The 18,406-nt window shown below is 40.8% G+C and overlaps 1 protein-coding gene across 3 annotated transcripts in view; it reads left to right on the top strand.

Annotated features, from left to right (window-relative positions):
- Positions 1–18,406, top strand: part of FMN2 (formin 2) — a 232,174-nt gene that overhangs the window by 50,366 nt on the left and 163,402 nt on the right. The window contains exons 4-5 of one of the 3 annotated variants that reach the window (XM_030556975.1): positions 1,116–1,127; positions 6,169–6,230. The exons of 1 other annotated variant lie outside the window; for it this stretch is intronic. In XM_030556975.1, the coding sequence (XP_030412835.1) occupies positions 1,116–1,127; positions 6,169–6,230 (74 nt within the window). The remainder of the gene's footprint in view (positions 1–1,115; positions 1,128–6,168; positions 6,231–18,406) is intronic. One more of the 3 variants, XM_030556976.1, reaches the window with a different exon arrangement.

Raw genomic sequence — 18,406 nt, forward strand, 5'->3', positions numbered from 1 at the left:
CATACCTCCCTAGAAAGTCCCCCTCGGGGAGTGCACCCCTGGTTGAGCACCTCTGTTCTATGTAGTAGTAGGAGGGGGAGGCATGTAAGATATGCCTATGGTGGCAGATTGTCTTGAGGGGCCACTGGTAGTGCTGAGGCCTCAGCAAAGGTGCTGCTAGACCTGGTTCCTGTCCTCAGTTCCTGTAAGGGTCAGAGTCTTGTGCCTGTTGACACAAATGGATATTTGGCCAGTGTGTGTGTGTGACTGTATCCAAAGCCTTTACCTACAAAGCAAAAGATCTGAAGTTGCAATATGAACATTGCATTGTCCCTTAATTTACTTTAAAAATGTCCACTGCAGTATAAGCAATCTAGTGACATAATTTACAAGTAAACAAAACCTGCCTTTCTGACATAGTCAAAACTTTGAAGCCTTGAGTATCAACTTTTTTGCTTTACTAATCCAGATTATATATGTTCTCAGAAAAAATGTCAGCATTAATTCTCTTAATTTCAGTTGCTTAAAAAAAGTTTTCCTCCCACTATATAGCTTTCCATTTATTGAGCTTTAAATTTTACTTCATTTAAATTGCTTTAACAAGAAAAAGTTCACAACTCTGGTAGACACGGTAACTGAAATTAGCAGAGAATTATCAGAACTAAGTATTATACTGGTTATCCAAGGAAAAACAGTGAGTTTGTATAAATCAGAATACTAATAAGAATTTTGAGAATGGGTTAATTTGGAATATCTGCAAAAAAGAACAAAAAGCAGTTTAGCCTAATTTAAGAATACTGCTTGCTTAGATCCTGTACTTTTTCTCTTCCTTTTTGAAAATTCTATTTTCCTAAAAAAGATTAATTTTAATTAATTTGTTTCTGTTTTTGCTCCTACCCATAGATTCTCATACCCACCTTCCCCCCCAGCCTTTTTTTTTGTTTGGGTTTTTTTGGAAAGTTTATTCAAACTGTCAGTGTCTTTTTTAAAAAGGGTTTAAACATTTCTGTCTTGGGCTTTAATTTGTTTGCCAATAAGAAAAAAATTAAGGGAGTTTGGTTACTGTAATTAATGACCAATGGAAGTAATTTTCTGCACATAAAAGGTAACTTTTTTTTTTACATGCCTACTTGTAGAGGACAGTGAAGGTGAGTAAGATTAAGTGAATAATGAAGTCTTAAAAATGAGTCTACCTGAGATTTGTGCCAAAATTGCATATATAAGAGGTGCATGTGACTTCTGAAGCCAGAGAGGGAACACATTCTTAAATGCTGATATTAAAATCTAAAAGAAAAGACCTGCAGCTTGCTTTGAAAGTCAGATGACTTGGACTTTCTCAGAACAACGGGAGAAGCTTTGAGAACGTCTTGACTCCAGAAAACCTAAGAACATTAATCATAGCCCATTAGGGCAGGTTTACACTGCAATTAAAAACCCACGCTGGCCCATGCCAGCAAGGCTCAGGTTGTGGGGTGAGTCCCAGAGCTTGGGTTCCAGTCTCAGCCTGAACATCTACATCACAATTAAACAGCCCCTTAGCCCGAGCCCAAATCAGCTGGCACATTCCAGCAGCAGCAGTCTAATTGCAATTTAGACATACTCATAGATAACAGGGTAGTGCATAGGTTTAGGACTAGCCAGAATCCAAGTGCTGTTGATAACTTAGCAGAAAAATGTTTTGTGGTTGAAAACTTTTATGCTACATACATGGACTGAAATTTAGTGTGTGCCATTGGTAAGTGCTGGTACTATACATATGTTTAAAAATATGGAAAACAAAGAGGAATATAAAACCACAGAGAATTAGCACCTCAGCAGGATTTATAGCATCAGATGAGATTGTTAACAAATTTGAAGGAATGGTGGCTAATGCAATGAAAATTATAAAAAAAACTCTAGATCAATTTAAGGAAAAATGAATAGGAGAGTCAGGAAATATATGCTTACTCCCTTTGTATTGGGAAACCCCGGAAGAAAATATCAATACCTTTCTAATGTTTATAATTTTATTTTTTTTAATGTAGGATGGTGGTAACATCTGCATCCTAGGAAAATGGTCACAATAGTTTTCAAGAGCAGATGGAAAAAGGGCATTTCTGGTCACCAAAGCCACCCTAGGCCAAGCAGGGATTCACAAATATCCCTAGTTTGCAAACCTCATTGCTGAATCATGGTCAAACATAGTTAATAATGGGACAGACTGAATCCATGGTACTTCCCCACCCCCAACCAAGTAGTAACATAATCTTCATCTAATCCGGATCTGTACTTAACCAGCACAGGGGAAATGCACAGAACTAACTGATGAAAGACTCAGAACTGTGCTTTGTAAGCATAACATTGGATCTTCAGCACAAGTCTCATCTCCCTAGGCAACCTCTGGAGATATAACAGAAGGAAACTTTGTGAAACATCATGAGAATGCAAGACGGAGCCCTTGGGGTGGATGAATAGTTACCAAACACCACCTTCTGGGATCTCTTTTAAGATCAAAGAGTAGAACCTGCTCTGCTAGGGTCTGTAGTTAGGTAAACAAAATCACATGGTCACTGTTGTCAAAGGCTGCAGATAGCTATAAAAAAGTACAGGTGACCATGCTTATTTTGTCCCTCACTAGGAGATCCACCAACAGCACAACCCTTTGTTGGTAAAGGTCAGATTCCATGTTAATTATTTTAGCCTGTACCATAGTAAAATCGGAAAGTAGATTCAAAGGCCTCAAGGAAATCTGAAAATTCCAGGTTTTCCTGAAGTTCCTTTGCCACACCTAAATGAGCTTTCACAAAACTAAAACCAGCCAAACAAAAAACTAATAGGGAGGACTATATTATATAAAGAGATTGTCAAGAGAGTTTTTTGAGCAAAGGCCTGACAGCTGCTTGTTCTAGAGATACTGGCACTCTGCCCTCTGGCATTAACAATTTCTACCAAAAAGAGGCAATGCCTTTCTGCTTTTTTTTTCTAGTCATTATAGATGTGTGTTCAAGTCACAGTTAGTGTCCTAAAGTTCCTCCAGTGCTCCTCCAATGAATGGAGCTGGCTAAAAGTCAGTTTGGTATAATATGGCATTTGTTTCCTCCAGTCCCAGACGTACTGATTTTATATGGTAAATCCAGTCGCTAATTGGAGTGATTGTTATGCATGCTCAAATTGTCCAAGTGAGAGACATTTCACAGTAGCTTAGATTAGCCACATTTTGCACCACAGCAGTTCCATTAGAATTCAGATGTTGTTGTGGAGAAGAACGCCATGGCTGTTGAAGGGAAAGAAGCTTCAGATTTTAAGTACTTACCTGGTACTGTAGCTTGTGAATTGTCATGATGGTATTTGGGGAAAGACTGTCTAGGAGCTAGCATACTGATAGCCATAGCCCGCAGGTGGGCTCACTGTACAGTGCTGCTCCTGAGAGATGTCAAAATTATTTGTTTCCTCCATTCTCTCTGCACAGATCAAAGAAATAGTTTGGTCGCCTTGCTGGGAGCAAGGTGGAACCTGACTGACTAAATTTGTTCAGTCTACTTTGACTATCCATAGCACCGTGTCACAATATTTTACAGATATAAATGAACGAACCCTGACCACACCCCTGTCACGTAGGCAGATATTGACTTATCATGATGGGGAAACTGAGGTGGTAGTACAGGGAGGTTGCTTTAAGGTCAAACATGAAGTCTGGAAAGTGAAGAATGCAAGGCAGAGCTTTTGACTCACAATCCTGTACTTTAACCACAAGACTATCTGTCTCTCATCAACAGTTAAATAAAAATAGATGATCTTCATCATTTTCTCTAAAGATTCAGCAAATTGCTTTCAAGTACAGTATGTGCCCATTGTTGTTGCATGTATCCATCCTTGCCAGCACAATCTGTAATTTCTCCTATCCAGCATGCAATCAAATACTGCGCTGTATAAACAAAGCTGGAATGTACAGTATGTGTTTCTGACTGAAACAAATGATATTACCAGAATCAAGGTTTCCATTAAACTTTTTTAACTTGTCCAACAGTTACTATTTTAACTTTGACTTAAATGTTTTTATTAAAATGCAGCTCTTGAAAAGCTAATGATGGTAGAGCAATTATTACCCTGTCTTTAAAATAAGAAAAAGAATCTAGTTCTTGCTAGCATAATATTTTAATGTTCATTTGCCAGGAAAAAGAAACAGAAATGTTCTTAATTTCTCTGATATTTTCCTTGTCATGGCCACAATGATGACTGTTAGTGAGCAGTTGTTCTATTTAAAGCTATATTACATTGGAACAAAATGACTCTTTGCTTTAAAGGCATAGATTAGCAAAGCAGTGCTTATAATTGTTCCCATTGGTTTTCTCCTAATTCTGAGTGCAGAAACCATGACAGTGGCTACTTCAAGATGTGAGAACTGATTACTGCTTTAACTTTTCAGTTTGGCAAGTAGCACATGACGTACTTCTGAAACCTTTTTTTTTATTGCAAATGCCCTACAGTGGTGTTGGATGGTGAATTAATTCTGGGATGGGAGGACAGATTCTTTGTCCAGAGGGAATTCAATCCAATCCGTCCTCCAAAGTCAGGGTTTAGGGGAGAATCCTGGGTGTGGATGTCCCCCTGGTTCTGTGCAGCTCAGGTCAACCACTTTCACAGTACTGTTCTCTCCCCTGTACAAGACCCTGCAGAGCGACAAGGGATAGGTAAAGTTGGGGGCAGGGATGGAGTGAGGGTTCCATTCTATTTCTCTCATCTGTCACAAGCCCCATGGAAAAATTGAATGTAGTATGAGGCCGCATTAACCTTTAACTTTTCCATGCTCCTCCAATACTTAGGACCCGCCTTTTAAAAGAGGGGTTCCAAGATGATATTGTATGAAGGAAGCCTGAAAGTAAGAGAGTGAGTGTGTGGGGGAGAGTTTTGGGGTGGGGTGTTGGGAGGCATGGAACAGAGGTCACCAAAAAACACACAAGTTATCTGTATGTGTGGGATTTCCCTGGTCTCCTGTGATCACTTAGGATATGCTGAGTTTTTGAGGAGAGCTGCTGGCTATTCCACAGGTAGCTAGGCCAACCTGTTAATGAGATAATATGGGAAAAAACAAGTGTGGGGACTTTCCAGGGAGTTTTATTCATCCTAAACTTCCTGGGGGTATTCCATGGGAGGGTTGTCTATACTGTCGGTAAATATTTCTGATAAAGGGGAAAATAAATTGTTGATACTGACAATGAAGTTTATTCATAAAACAAATAAGATGATACCCTTTAACTAATGGTGGGTCTTAGTGAATGCTATACAACCTGAAAAGAGGCAGTCTGTGGTTATGGATAACAACTATTCAATTGAATTCATTTGAAAAGGAAAACAATTCTTATTTTTTGAAAAAATCACACACACCCCTGCTAAGGTCCCTTTAATTTATATTCTGAATGATTAAGCACCATCTGTACTCAAAGCGCAGTGGCAGTCAAAAATGTTAGGAATCCTTAAGAAAGGGATAGATAATAAGACTGAAAATATCATATTGCCTCTATATGAATCCATGGTATGCCCACATCTTGAATACTATGTGCAAATATGATTGCCCCATCTCAAAAAGGATATATTGGAATTGGAAAAGGTAATCGAAAATTATTAGGGGTATGGAATAGCTTCCATCTCGGGAGAGATTAATAATGCTGGGACTTTTCAACTTGGAAAAGCGATGACTAAGGAAGGGATATGATAGAGGTCTATAAACTCATGACTTGTGTGGAGAAACTAAATAAGGAAGTGTTGTTTACTTCTCATAACACATGAACTAGGGGTCACCAAATGAAATTAATAGGCAGCGGATTTAAAACAAACAAAAGGAAGTATTTTGTCACACAACACACAGTCAACCTGTGGAACTGCTTGCCAGAGGATGTTGTGAAGGCCAAAACTATAATAGGGTTCGAAAAAGAACTAGCTAAATTCCTGGAGAATATGTCCATCAGTGGTTATTAGACAAGATGGGTGGTGATGGTGTTCCTAGCCTCTGTTTGCCAGAAGCTGGAAATAGGCGAAAGGGGATGGATCACTTGATTACCTGTCCTTCTGTTCATTCGCTTTGGGGCACCTGGCATTGGCCACTGTCAGAAGATGGGCTTTTGGTCTGACCCAGTATGGTCATTCTTATGTTCACGTTGAATGAAACTTCTTTTGAAAATGTTCTGAATCTGTATTTCCTTTTCAATCCAGAGTTTGAAACAGCTATTTTGGAAACACAGAAACAATACATAGAGGATGTTCAGCGAGTACAGGTAAGACCTTGGCCGGAGGTGTAACAAGTATGTGTTACACTTCTTTTGTAATACGATTTGGAAGCTAAGATGTTAGCCCCTTTGGAAGTAATTCTCATGTTTCTGTAGACTGAATAGGTGGTGCAAATCTTCAGAAATGTATTTTTTTTCTTTCTAAATTTATTTCAAAATATTCATGCATAATCCATATTGTATATTTACATGAAGAGACTCTTGGTTACCGACTTACTGCAAATGAACCCTGTGAAAGGTAGTTTATATGGACTTGTATTACTGGCCCATAATATGCAGGAGGTCAGATTAGATGATCACAATGGTTCTTGCTGGCCTTAGAATTGATGAATCTGTACCTGCGTGACTTTCCTCAGATGAACAGTACCCAGTACACAATAACCATTTAGCAAATGCTACTTCCTTGCAAGCTCCTAAGTCAGTGACTCTCCTGAATTCATGTTGTTGTCAGATGGCATGTGCAAAACTCTGCAGTGTGAATGGTTCATCATCATGTCATTATTTTTTGAAGCTCTGCCTTTGCCCCTTTAGAAATGTTAGTTTAAACAAAATCCATTAAGTGGCAGTTTATGACCATAATGGAGAAATTCAGTGGTGGTTTTTGATGGAAACCTTCAGAATACAGGTCAAACACATATTGGCTTTATGTCTGGGTGAACGAACCTGAAGATATAAATTGTCCCTCAAGGTTAACATTGACAAAGGCCATCTTCACAGCACAGTAGCTTGTAGGCTAAGTTTATAATAGTGACTAGCAATTTTGGGTGTTCAACTTTAGACATGTTAAAGAGACATTTAGCATGTTAGGGCAGCAGTAGAAGTTTTAGTTAAACTTTCAGTCCGCCAGTGCTCAATTACTCCTGGGGGAATTCTGCACCACTGCACATGCACAGAATTTATGTCCCCTTGCAAATTTATTTGCTTCCCTGCAGAAAAATGACTTTCTGATGGGGAAGCAAGAGGAAGCCACAATAGCAGTCAAGCGACCCTCCCCAGCAGTATGTTTTGGGGGTCCAGGGCAGCTGGCAAAGAGGTAAGTTACTGTGGTGCAGGGAGACAAGACTGGGGAAGACCCGTCTCCATATCCTGCACCAGGCTCAGCTGCTAGTCCTGACTGGGCTTGGGAGGACGGGACTTCCCCTTCACAGCATCTGGGGCTGGGTCAGACCCACCCCCATATTTTGCCCAGAGCTGCAGGAAGCTCTGCAAACTCCCTCCTCCCCCCAGCTTCCTGCACCCATCACTCCCCAGCTGCAGGGCGAGGGATCTCTGTACACAGAACTGCTCCCCTATCCACCCAAGTCCTGTACATCCAGAACCCCTCATACCCAGACACTCTCACCGATCCTCACCCACCGCACTCAGAACCCCTCCAATGAGCCCCACTCCCCCTGCACCTGGACTATCCTGACAAGTCACCCACACCCAGATCCCCACCCCACTGAGCCCCATGCCCCCAGAATCTGGGCCCACCGAGTCCCCCCACATTCAGACCCCCCTGCTCCCATCCAGACTCCCCACCCACTGAGTCCTAATCACCTTCACCTGGACCCCCTGCAGAGTCCCATTACTGTTGCACCCAGAACCCTGAAACAAGCCCTTGTGCATCCAGGTCCTCCACTGAGCCATCCGCACCCAGACTGCCCCCCACAGAACCCTTTCAACCCATACCTGGATCCCTGCACACTAAGCCCCTCCACATCAAGGGGAGGGATAGCTCAGTGGTTTGAGCATTGGCCTGCTAAACCCAGGGTTGTGAGTTCAGTCTTTGAGGAGGCCACTTAGGGATCTGGGGCAAAATCAGTACTTGGTCCTGCTAGTGAAGGCAGGGGCCTGGACTCTGACCTTTCAGGGTCCCTTCCAGTTCTATAAATTCTATTTGGATGCTGCCTTGCTGAGCCTGTCTGCCCATATCTGGTGCACCTGGCACAGAGAGGAGGTGTTTCTGGGGCAGACCCTAGTCCTTACGTTGTTTCAGGGTTGGGTGCAACCTCACCACTGAGTCTGTGTGTGGGGTGAGGGGAACTGCACAGTCATCTACCACCTCTGTGCAGCCAGTGGCTTGTGCTCCCCAATGCCACGCTGGAGTCACCACATTTATTTGGCAAATAAAATTGCAGAATTTTTAACTTTTTTGGCACAGAATGCCCTCAGGAGTATCAAATCGTACGGTGGGTGGGATTTTCAAAAGCACTCTGCAATTACTTAATTCTGCTACCACTGAAGGCAATGGTAGTTTAATCACTGATTTTCAAAGTAATCAGAGTTAGTCCAGTGCAACATGTATCGGGATCTATAGAAGACACTAGAACACACATAATTCAAGAAATTTAGTATGGATGGCAGTTGATCAGCCTAAGTAAAACTGGAACCTTCATTTAATGGTTCAGCTAACTTGGGGCATGTAAAAGAGTGGACTTTCCCTGCAGCAGCTCCTGCTGGTTGTGCAAGCCTCTATGGTGCCCTGTCTCAATTTCCCCTTCACAAGTTCCCAGGAATAATCCATAGAGGTTTATGTCAATAATCTCTCTTCTTGGGAACTGATTTATTAACATAAAATAAACCCAAAGTACAGTCCCCTCCATCCTAGTCTCCCAAGCTTCTCAAAATAGTCTCTTCCTAAACAGCTCCTCCTTCCTGAGATCTGTATGGCTCCAAGCCTTGATGCTAGATGCAGATTCAGTCTCTATCCCCTTGAGATCGAGGGGTTGCACAGGCCCTTTCTGTGTTTGTTGGATTCTCAGGTCACTCTCTGTCATAGTTCTGGACAGCTGCACCTGTGTTTCCGTCCCTGTGGTCCAGCAAGGGCACCCATCTGGGCTCCTGGCTCCTCAGCTGTCATCTGTTGAGCAGAGACACATCTCTCTTTCCCTTCTGACTGGGATTTTTCCAGACTTCTTAATTCCCTGCCAACACTGTGAGTTCCCCGGCAAGTCAGACTGCCTAAGCAGGCCTGCTTTGATTTATCTTCAGAAGCTATTACCAGCATAATTGTCTACAGTTAAGTTACCCCACTACCCGTTCTATGCAAACATATTTATTCTTATGGTGAAAACATGAGAGAGCACCTATTAAAACAACCTACATTCATGCTAATAAGTTTACTAGAGACCACCCCTAATTCCAGGGGCTCTGGCAGGTGAACAGTCCTTCAAACACTATCAAGGAAATTGTGGTTGCACATTCATAACTGCCTTGGCTCAGAACAAGCATGCCCATGAATCTGAGGGTCACTCCTTTATACAGTTTGGGCCTCTGACCTTGTCCTCACATAACAGGTTATCAGCAGACAGAGGTGCCCTCAGGGCAAAGCTTCAAAAACTTCAAAATTCTTTGCCTGTGAAATCCACTTAACTTTTATTCCAAAAGTCCATTATTGGGTGGCACATTGCTTTAAGTAATCCTTTGAAGCCCATAACACTTCGAAGGGATTACATTGGTCATGTCTACCCGCTGAAGATGTTATATACAGTCCCAAAATAATACATAAACATTTGCATTTTTAATACAAAACACTCCTAAGATACTTAAACTTAATTCAATAAGGTTTGGCCAGAATACTGCAGGAAATCTCAGAGCACTCCTCCACCTGCTTCCGTCTTGAGCTTATTTTCAACAGCAGCAGCTCTCCTCTCTTTCTTTTCCTCCCTGAGTTGAGTGTCATCCCTGGGTAGTCCCTCTCCATCTGCTCTCTCTCCATTTATAAGGCTCAGATGCTTTCCTTTAAGCCCAGTTGGGGAGCAGGTAATCAGTGACAAGTGCACAGGACCTTACTCCTCTTATAGGGACCAGTCACCTTGTGACAGGGTGAATGAGGAATATTAAATCCTGACTTCTCAAAGATGCCAACCCATTTGAGTGAAAGCTCCAAGATCAAAGGTTGCAGACCTGTCCAAATAATAAGTGACCAAATTACACTATTTGGAAGAAAAGAGCATGAATCTTTTGGAAGATTGGTGAGGAACAAAACTGATTTGGAACAGGAAATGGGCAAAGTTTCAGGTGTGTGTGTGTGTTTTTTTTTTTTTTGAATAACTATTTGGTTCGACCATTCTCACAATGAATTGGTATATTTTGATAAACGAAGAACATTTATGAAGAATATTGGTATTCCAGATGAAATAACTGAATGATGAAACACTAGACTGTATCTGTTTAAATATTGTTCACTTTCCATAATTAAGATTTGAATTCTAGAAGCCATGAGTGGAATGAGTTGTAATGCAAATACAGGGTGGAATGGTGGTAAAGCATCTTAGAATAAAGGTTACCTGAGACTTTCTTCAAGTCATGCACATTTTCATAGAAATATTATTTTCCCCACATCTTCTTAAAGGCAGTTATTGTTCTCAATCCCAATTAATCATTAGAAAATTATTCCAATTATAGACTGTATTTGTTTTATACCTACAGCTGAACCTGTTTTTCAAGAAACATTTAACCAAAAAAAAAAAAGTCCCAAACCTGACTCTGTTGGAAAATTTACTTGCACTTGATCCACTTGTCATTAAAATGAAGCACAACAAAAGCTCTAAGGAACTTATCATACCAAAGAATTCAGGTTTAATGGAGATGTGCTTGTAGTTTTGTTACTAATAGAAAAGTAAAGAACTAGTTTACTGCAATTAGACCATTAGGAATTGTTGAAAGCAATAAACAATCATGGTGAATTGTTACATTTATTGTGGAAAATGTGGTATTCTGTAGCTTTTGGAATGTGACTTCAAACATCTCCCTTACTCTTCGGTTCAGAAATAAATATAAAAGAAACTGGCTAATTAAGTACTGATGGTCAGAAAACTGCTGTAGTATGAATAGAACAATCCCACCCTTCCTAAAATTGAAGACTGGATAATAGAGCATAATAAATTTGAGGTCTTAGAATGGGTGTTCAACTGAAGTATAAAAATGGATTTCTTTCAGTGTGGAGTATTACATTTTTATATTCTTTAAAACATGTCATATAACTGAAAATTCAGGTCCAATTTGGTCATTCTTTTTTTCTGATTTACCCTACTCCCATATTCCCAACATTTAAAGACTTGAGTTTTACATGGAAATATGTATATATCTGAATAATGAAATGTCTCCTTTGTCATCTTTCCTTATATTTTTCTCTGCTCATTATTTTATTTAATAATTTTAGTTTAATTTAACAAGCGTGGTAATGAAGGTTTTATCTTCTGTATCTTTTTGGACTGTGGCTTGATCCCATGTCTCCTCACTGTCTAAATTCTCATTGATTGCAAAAGGGTCATGTTATCAGGCCTTTAATGTAATGTTTTCTGGGTCTGAGGCTTTCAAAGCTGACTACAGCATTTAGCCACCCAACTCCTTTTGAAGTTAATGAGTTATGTGATGAAATCCCCTAGCTGGCTTTGAAAATCTCAACCCAGGATCCTTTTGTTATTCAAACATATATTTTTTATTAAATTTGATTTAGTAAGTTTTTGGAGCTCTTGGTCTCCATCAATCAGGAGTAACTTCTGCTGACAGTGATGGTGACTTCTCCCATCTTCCATGACTCTGTCACAGAGTAGCTTCCTCTTCTGGAAGTAGCATAGATAAAGAGTTGACTGGGTAGGTCATCCAGATGCTTGTGTGAAAAGTAAGTTCTTATAGATTCCATCATGCTCTTCTGTTCTCCATTGTGTCTTATTTTGAAAGTTGGAGTAGAGTATATGTGTATAGGTCAAAGATCAGCTTTCATTTTACTTTCCCAAATTTGTCAGCAACGTTTCAAAACTTTCTGTTAAGTCACTAACTATTCTAAACAGTGGAACATACTTTAATAGTATTTTCCTTTTTGTTTACTATCAAGGAAGGCGAAAAAAGGGGACCACCCCTTGTATCCAGATAAATCCTTATAGAAGGGATCCAACCCTTCATATAAAGGCATATTTCATTCTAAGGAACTTGTCTGGAGATACAATGAAGAGTGTTCCCATCTGGGATCTGATCCCTATTTTTCTTGTACTGGTTATGTCCCCAGGCTAAAATCAGCTAAGTAGTAGATTTCCCCCGCCCCCCTCTAATTTGTCAATTTCACATCAAGGCTTCTTTTTTTAACAGTGTGAAACTAAGGCTTCTTATAGACTATTTTTCCGGCAAAAGAAGTAAATAGATACTGTAGAGCATAATCAGCTATGTCTGATATGAGCACATAGGACAACTGGTATAATTGCAGCAAAATACTGGCAATTTAAAATAGCATATAATAGCTAGCAGACAACTAAGATCTCTGAATGAAGCAGGATGCTCCTCAGCTAAAACCATTTAGGAAACCTGCGAAGGATTTGTGAAAGGTAGATATGGAAAAGCCTGTTTTAGGTCATCTGGTCCATTTCCATGCCTGTTCAAGGTTTAGTCCCTCCAGTATATTTTCTAACTTTTCAGCTTTAAAAGTTCTTTTAAGACTGGAGTTCACCTATCTACAGTGATCTCTCTTTCAAAATGGTAAAGGTATTTATATAGTGAAAATAACAAAGACAGTACCAATAAAAGAAGCCTGCTCTAGTGGATTTTCGGAGCCTTTTGCTCTTTCTGTTTCCTTGAAGATCTGTCTACAAGCTCTCCCCAGTTTGGACAAAGAGAGAAATTTTTAATACTATAATTTCTACCCAATTTTTCCATCACACTTTGCCACTAAGAGGTATAAGATTTTATATTAATGAGGGAAGAGGAGAGTTTCAGAGCATTCTACTTCAGGAACTCCAACCCCAGGGCTAAATCCAGAGATGGCAAAATAACTTCTGTCCAGCACCACGCTTCTTCCCCTCTGGCAACTTCTTTCCTCCCAGCGGCACTGCTCACCAGTGCATGAAGCGTATCTGGTCAAAAGGGGTCACAGATCTGGCAAAGAACATTTCTACAACTTGCGCTAGGTTGCAGACAAGCGTGTATTTCAGTTTTGCCTGGGAGAAACTTCTGATTGACCTGCTCTCTCTATTTCCCTGCCACCTGGGCTAGAGCAGCCAATTGGAGCTGCTGTGGGAAGTTAACAAAGTTTTTTACTTCCTCCCCTCAGGAGCAGACACCATTTTTAGGGGACCCAGGGAGAGGGAACAAAAAGAATGCAGCAGCTCATAGTTCCTCTGCTTGCTCCCCTCCTGTGAACAGTGGGATTTCTGCCTCCCCTTTGCGACCCCTGGCACGGGATGGGAGAGAGGGAACTGCATTGCAGCTCCCCACTCCTCTGGCGCTTGGGAGAGGGGGGTGAAGAGTCCCAGGAGCTATAGCAGGAGAAGAATGAGGCTTGGGTTGAGAGAACAGATGGGGGACAAAATTGATTGGGGGGCTGGAGGGAGCAAATCACGGGGGCAGAATTGATGGGGGATGGGCAGACAGACAGATGTCATGTGACTTTCGTTTCAGTAGAAAAATATAGACCACTCACTTTTTTCCAAACTATTCTGCCACTGACTCTTACCCCTCTAAATACCCTGCCCCACGACCTCAGTTAATGGTTCCAAAGTCTTGTGCTATGGCCAAGAACAAGAGAGAGTTGTAGCAGAAAGAAGTATTATAATTGCAATACTATTGCATATAAGCCTGTTTTTTGCTCTACAGTGGGTCAGCCCATATCTTAAAGACAGTAGATATTTGATACTTAACTCCCCCACCCATTTTCAGGTCCTTGTAGTCTAAAAAAATAACTCTCTACTTTCTAAATATTTTGATAATCTCCATTAGACACAATTTGAGTGCTTATCTAGAATATTACATAAACGTAATATTATGGTGCAGGGCGTTTTATTTAAACGTGACCACACAAATGGAATTAATCATTTTGCTGAAGATGGTTTATCCTAAGTAATCCTGTTTCAGGAGGTAGGATGACTTTGCATTAAGTATTAAACTGCCTTCACGACTAAATACTTGGTCATCGGGAACGTTTGAATTTCCTGTGCCCTAGAATTTCTGACTCTGTTATTGTCTCATTTGGTCCATCTCTATCCCAACTAACAAATACTCCCTCAACCAAAATTATAGGTCTTTTTGGGACATAGTGTACTTTCCCAAGTACTACTAGCTAACCTATAAAATAATTTTGGCAGTTCTCAAATAGTAAAGACAGATTCATATTTCATTATCTATTGATGCATCTTCCAGCAATATCAATAAAAAAAATTATAGCTTTGATGATCTCACATTATCTGATAATTTTGCCCCATGCAGTAAACCTTTTCAACTTTAAAAGATTATAAATCTGATTCATGGAGCATCTCCCCGGAACATAATGCACTGATGATGCACAGTCTTCTTGGCTCAGATGAGGAGTCTTGTTTGTAATACTTTGCACCAAACTTTGGTAGCAACAAGCTACTAAGAAAAAATGTTAAGAGTTGTACCACTGTGGCAAACAGAAGCTTGAAATAACTTCTGTGCCAGGGAAGATAATGGAGTAAGTAATTAAGGAAATCATCTGCAAACATGTAGAAGGTGGTGAGGTGATAGGGAATAGCCAACGTGGATTTGTAAAGAACAAATCATGAAACCAATCTGATAGCTATCTTTGATAGGATAACGAGTCTTGTGGATAAGGGAGAAGCAGTGGATGTGGTATACCTAGGTTTTGGTAAAGCATTTGATACCATCTTGCATGATATTCTTATCAATAAACTAGGCAAATACAACTTGGATGGGGCTACTATAAGATGGATGCATAACTGGCTGGATAACCGTACTCAGAGAGTAGTTATTAATGGTTCTGCAGAGGTCTGGTTTGAGACTGGCTCTGTTCAATATCTAAATCGTTGATGAAGATATTGGCACAGAAAGTATGCTTATTAAGTTTGCAGATGTTACCAAACTGGGACGGATTGCAACTATCTTGGAGGATAGGGTCATAATTCAAAATGATCTGGATAAATTGAAGAAATGGTCTGAGGTAAACAGGATGAAGTTCAATAAAGACAAATGCAAAGTGCTCCACTTAGGAAGGAACAATCAGTTTCACTCATATAGAATGGGAAGAGACTGTCTACGAAGGAGTATGGCAGAAAGGGATCTAGGGGTTGTAGTGGACCACAAACTAAATATGAGTCAACAATGTGATGCTGTTGCAAAAAAAGCAAACATGATTCTAGGGTGCAGTAGCCGGTGTGTTGTGAGCAAAACACGAGAAGTCATTCTTCTGCTCTACTCTGTGCTGGTTAGGCCTCAACTGGAATATTGTGTCCAGTTCTGGGCACCGCATTTCAAGAAAGATGTGGAGAAATTGGAGAGGGTCCAGGGAAGAGCAACAAGAATGATTAAAGGTCTAGAGAACATGACCTATGAAGGAGGGCTGAAAGAACTGGGTTTGTTTAGTTTGGAAAAGAGAAGACTGAGAGGGGACATACCACCAGTTTTCAGGTATTTAAAAGGGTGTTATAAGGAGGAGGGAGAAAACTTGTTCATCTTAGCCTCTAAGGATAGAGCAAGAAGCAATAGGCTTAAACTGCAGCAAGGGAGGTTTAGGTTGGAAATTAGGTAAAAGTTCTTAACTGTCAGGGTGGTTAAACACTGGAACAAACTACCTAGGAAGGTTGTGGAATCTCCATCTCTGGAGATATTTAAGAGTAGTTTAGATAATGTCTATCAGGGATGGTCTAGACAGTATTTTGTCCTGCCATGAGGGCAGGGAACTGGACTCGATGACCTCTTGAGGTCCCTTCCAGCCCTACAATCTATGAATCTTGAGACTTAAAAAAGCAAACTTCTGACATCTTGAAAGGTTAGCGTGTCATCACTGTATTTGAAGAAGTGATCCACAAAACAGTAGTTGTAAATGGCAAGGGATTCCTTTAGCACTCCTATAAGTTCATACCTAAATAACTTTGTGACAAGAAACATATGCTTTAGGCTGTCCAAAACAGTCCCTTGGATAGAACAGGTTGTTTGAGGATGGGTTATCTCTGCTGAGTAGTGGTTCCCCACCTGTGGGATCAGCCCCTGAGGCTGATGGAAGATCTCTTTGGGGAGGGAAACTGTTCCAGCTGCATGTGACCTGCAACAAAGATGGTGAGGAAAATAAACCCAACAGATTCTCCCAGAGCTGCCCCTGTATGATTCTCTCAGAAGATGTGTGATGTGCTGTCGGTGAGTGGGTTAGCAGCTAGAGAGTCCAGCAGAGACTGGAGGAGAGGAGGGGTGTGTGTGTGTGTGTGTGCGCGTGCGCATGCGTACATGTATAAATGGGTTTACCAGACTCGTGCTCACTGCAGAAACTCTCCCAATCAGGCAGGCTGAAGTGGGAAAGCAATGTGTGACTAGTGGCTCTTTTTAAACCACTTGTTTGGCTTCTAATCATGTTCCTCATTCAGCTGCTCAAGCAGGAGGCACCAAGAGGTTCCTGCTCCCTTCACTCCTTGCATGGATCCTTCTGGTAAGTGGGAAGGGGAGTGAGTGTGAACAGCACCAGCGTAGCTATTGGGACAGTTTGTCCCAGAAAGCATAGTTACTACTATGTAGATTGCAAAATATTCACCTGAAAGCAAGGTATGAAAGCTATGCTCTGAGTGGTCACCTAGATTTAATCGTCTGGTACTGGACTAAGGATAGAGTGAGACAGGCTGTCTTTTTGGAAAGAAAATATTCCATTGCTGATCCAGCAATTGCAACAGCCTTACTGATGAGGTCTTTCAGAGGAAGTGCCTCTTCTGTGTCCTCAACAAATGGAACTAGATTTGGCATTCAGAGATTGAAAGGATTTTACTTTTCCAAAAATAGTGTTTATCAGTGGCGCTGAAACAGTTTTTGGAGTGGGGATGCTGAGCTGCAAGCCTCTTAGCCCTGTCTGTGCCCCACACCACCCCCTAGAGCTGGGGCTGGATGCAGGACTATGGCTCTGGGAGGTGGGGCATGGACAGGGGTAAGGCTGTGGAGGCTGGGGTCATAGCTAGGGGCGGGTGCAGAGCCACAGGCATAGGGTTGGCAGCCGGGATGCTGGGCACAAAACCTCCATACCCCTACTTCCCACGCTTATGATGTTTATGTATAAACTAAAGAACCCATAGACTAAAACAGCAGATCTACAGCTGTGCCACAGGCAGCTCAATAGCAAAAGCGTCTCCACAGCACCATGTCAATGTACATCAATCCCAGCCTGGAAATGATTACCTCCAATTGCTCCTTACTGTGCTGAGTGAGAGTATGTAACTTCAGTTGTGTTTTTTTTTTAACTATTTAAAACCTTTTTGCTTTCCTCTTGAACTGAATAAAGCCAAATTTTGCTGGAAAAAATACAGATTTTTACACTCTCTAATTTTTTAGATCAAATAGATTATGTCAAAGTTGGCCTGCTCGACCCTTGGGCTGCAGGAGCATGAGTATTTATACCCAGGTGTACAGCTTTCTTTTTAGATTTAATAACAACTCCCCTGCTTAGTCAAAAATGGACAGAAAGGAAAGAAGCACTCAGTGGATTACACAGACCCAACAACAGCCTCTACTGAAGGATTCACAGGAATGATTGAAATCCAAAGCCCTTGGTTAGCCTGGCAACAGCAGCAGCTTCATTGCAAGGCAGGTGGCCTTCTTGCAGATGGCAACTACCCGAATTAATATCTAGTGAGGGACTTAAGGAGTTCTGGCTGGATGTTCAGTTTATGTCCATCACTGAAGATCTGTCTGTAAAGATGGATCTAACTTTCCTAAAGTATACTCTCAGGATGTTATAGAACTTATCTAATTGGATCTTTATTTTTAGATATTCTGCCAAACTCTTGCTTTTATTTTCACTGTAATTTCCAATTTCAGAAGTAACTATATATTTTCCTTAATTAGCACAAGCGTCCACTCTTCAGGGTTTAGTCTCATTTTCTGTATGGTTTATAGTTTCTTGAGAAATCCTTGCAAATATTTCATGTTTTTAAAGTCTATAAGGAAAATGGATCAAGATTGTCTTTTATATTTTTAAGAGAAGAATAAGTTAAGGATGCCCCTTTAAAATCTTTTACTTCCACAAGCTGATTTCCCCAAGAAAATTTACATAGGGAGAAAGGGATTGGAAAATAGCAGTAGATGAGAGATAATTATTTCTCCCATGTTGTTAATACCTGCAATTGATCTATTGGTTTCTGCTAAGGCCAGGATTTTTAAGGGGCCTTAAATGAAAAATAAAAACAAGTAACACAAACACAAGTCAGAAATAAGGGGAACAGCATCCTGAAGTGTCCCTT

This window comes from Gopherus evgoodei, chromosome 3 (assembly GCF_007399415.2).
Source record: "Gopherus evgoodei ecotype Sinaloan lineage chromosome 3, rGopEvg1_v1.p, whole genome shotgun sequence".
NCBI classification, from domain to species: Eukaryota; Metazoa; Chordata; order Testudines; family Testudinidae; genus Gopherus; species Gopherus evgoodei.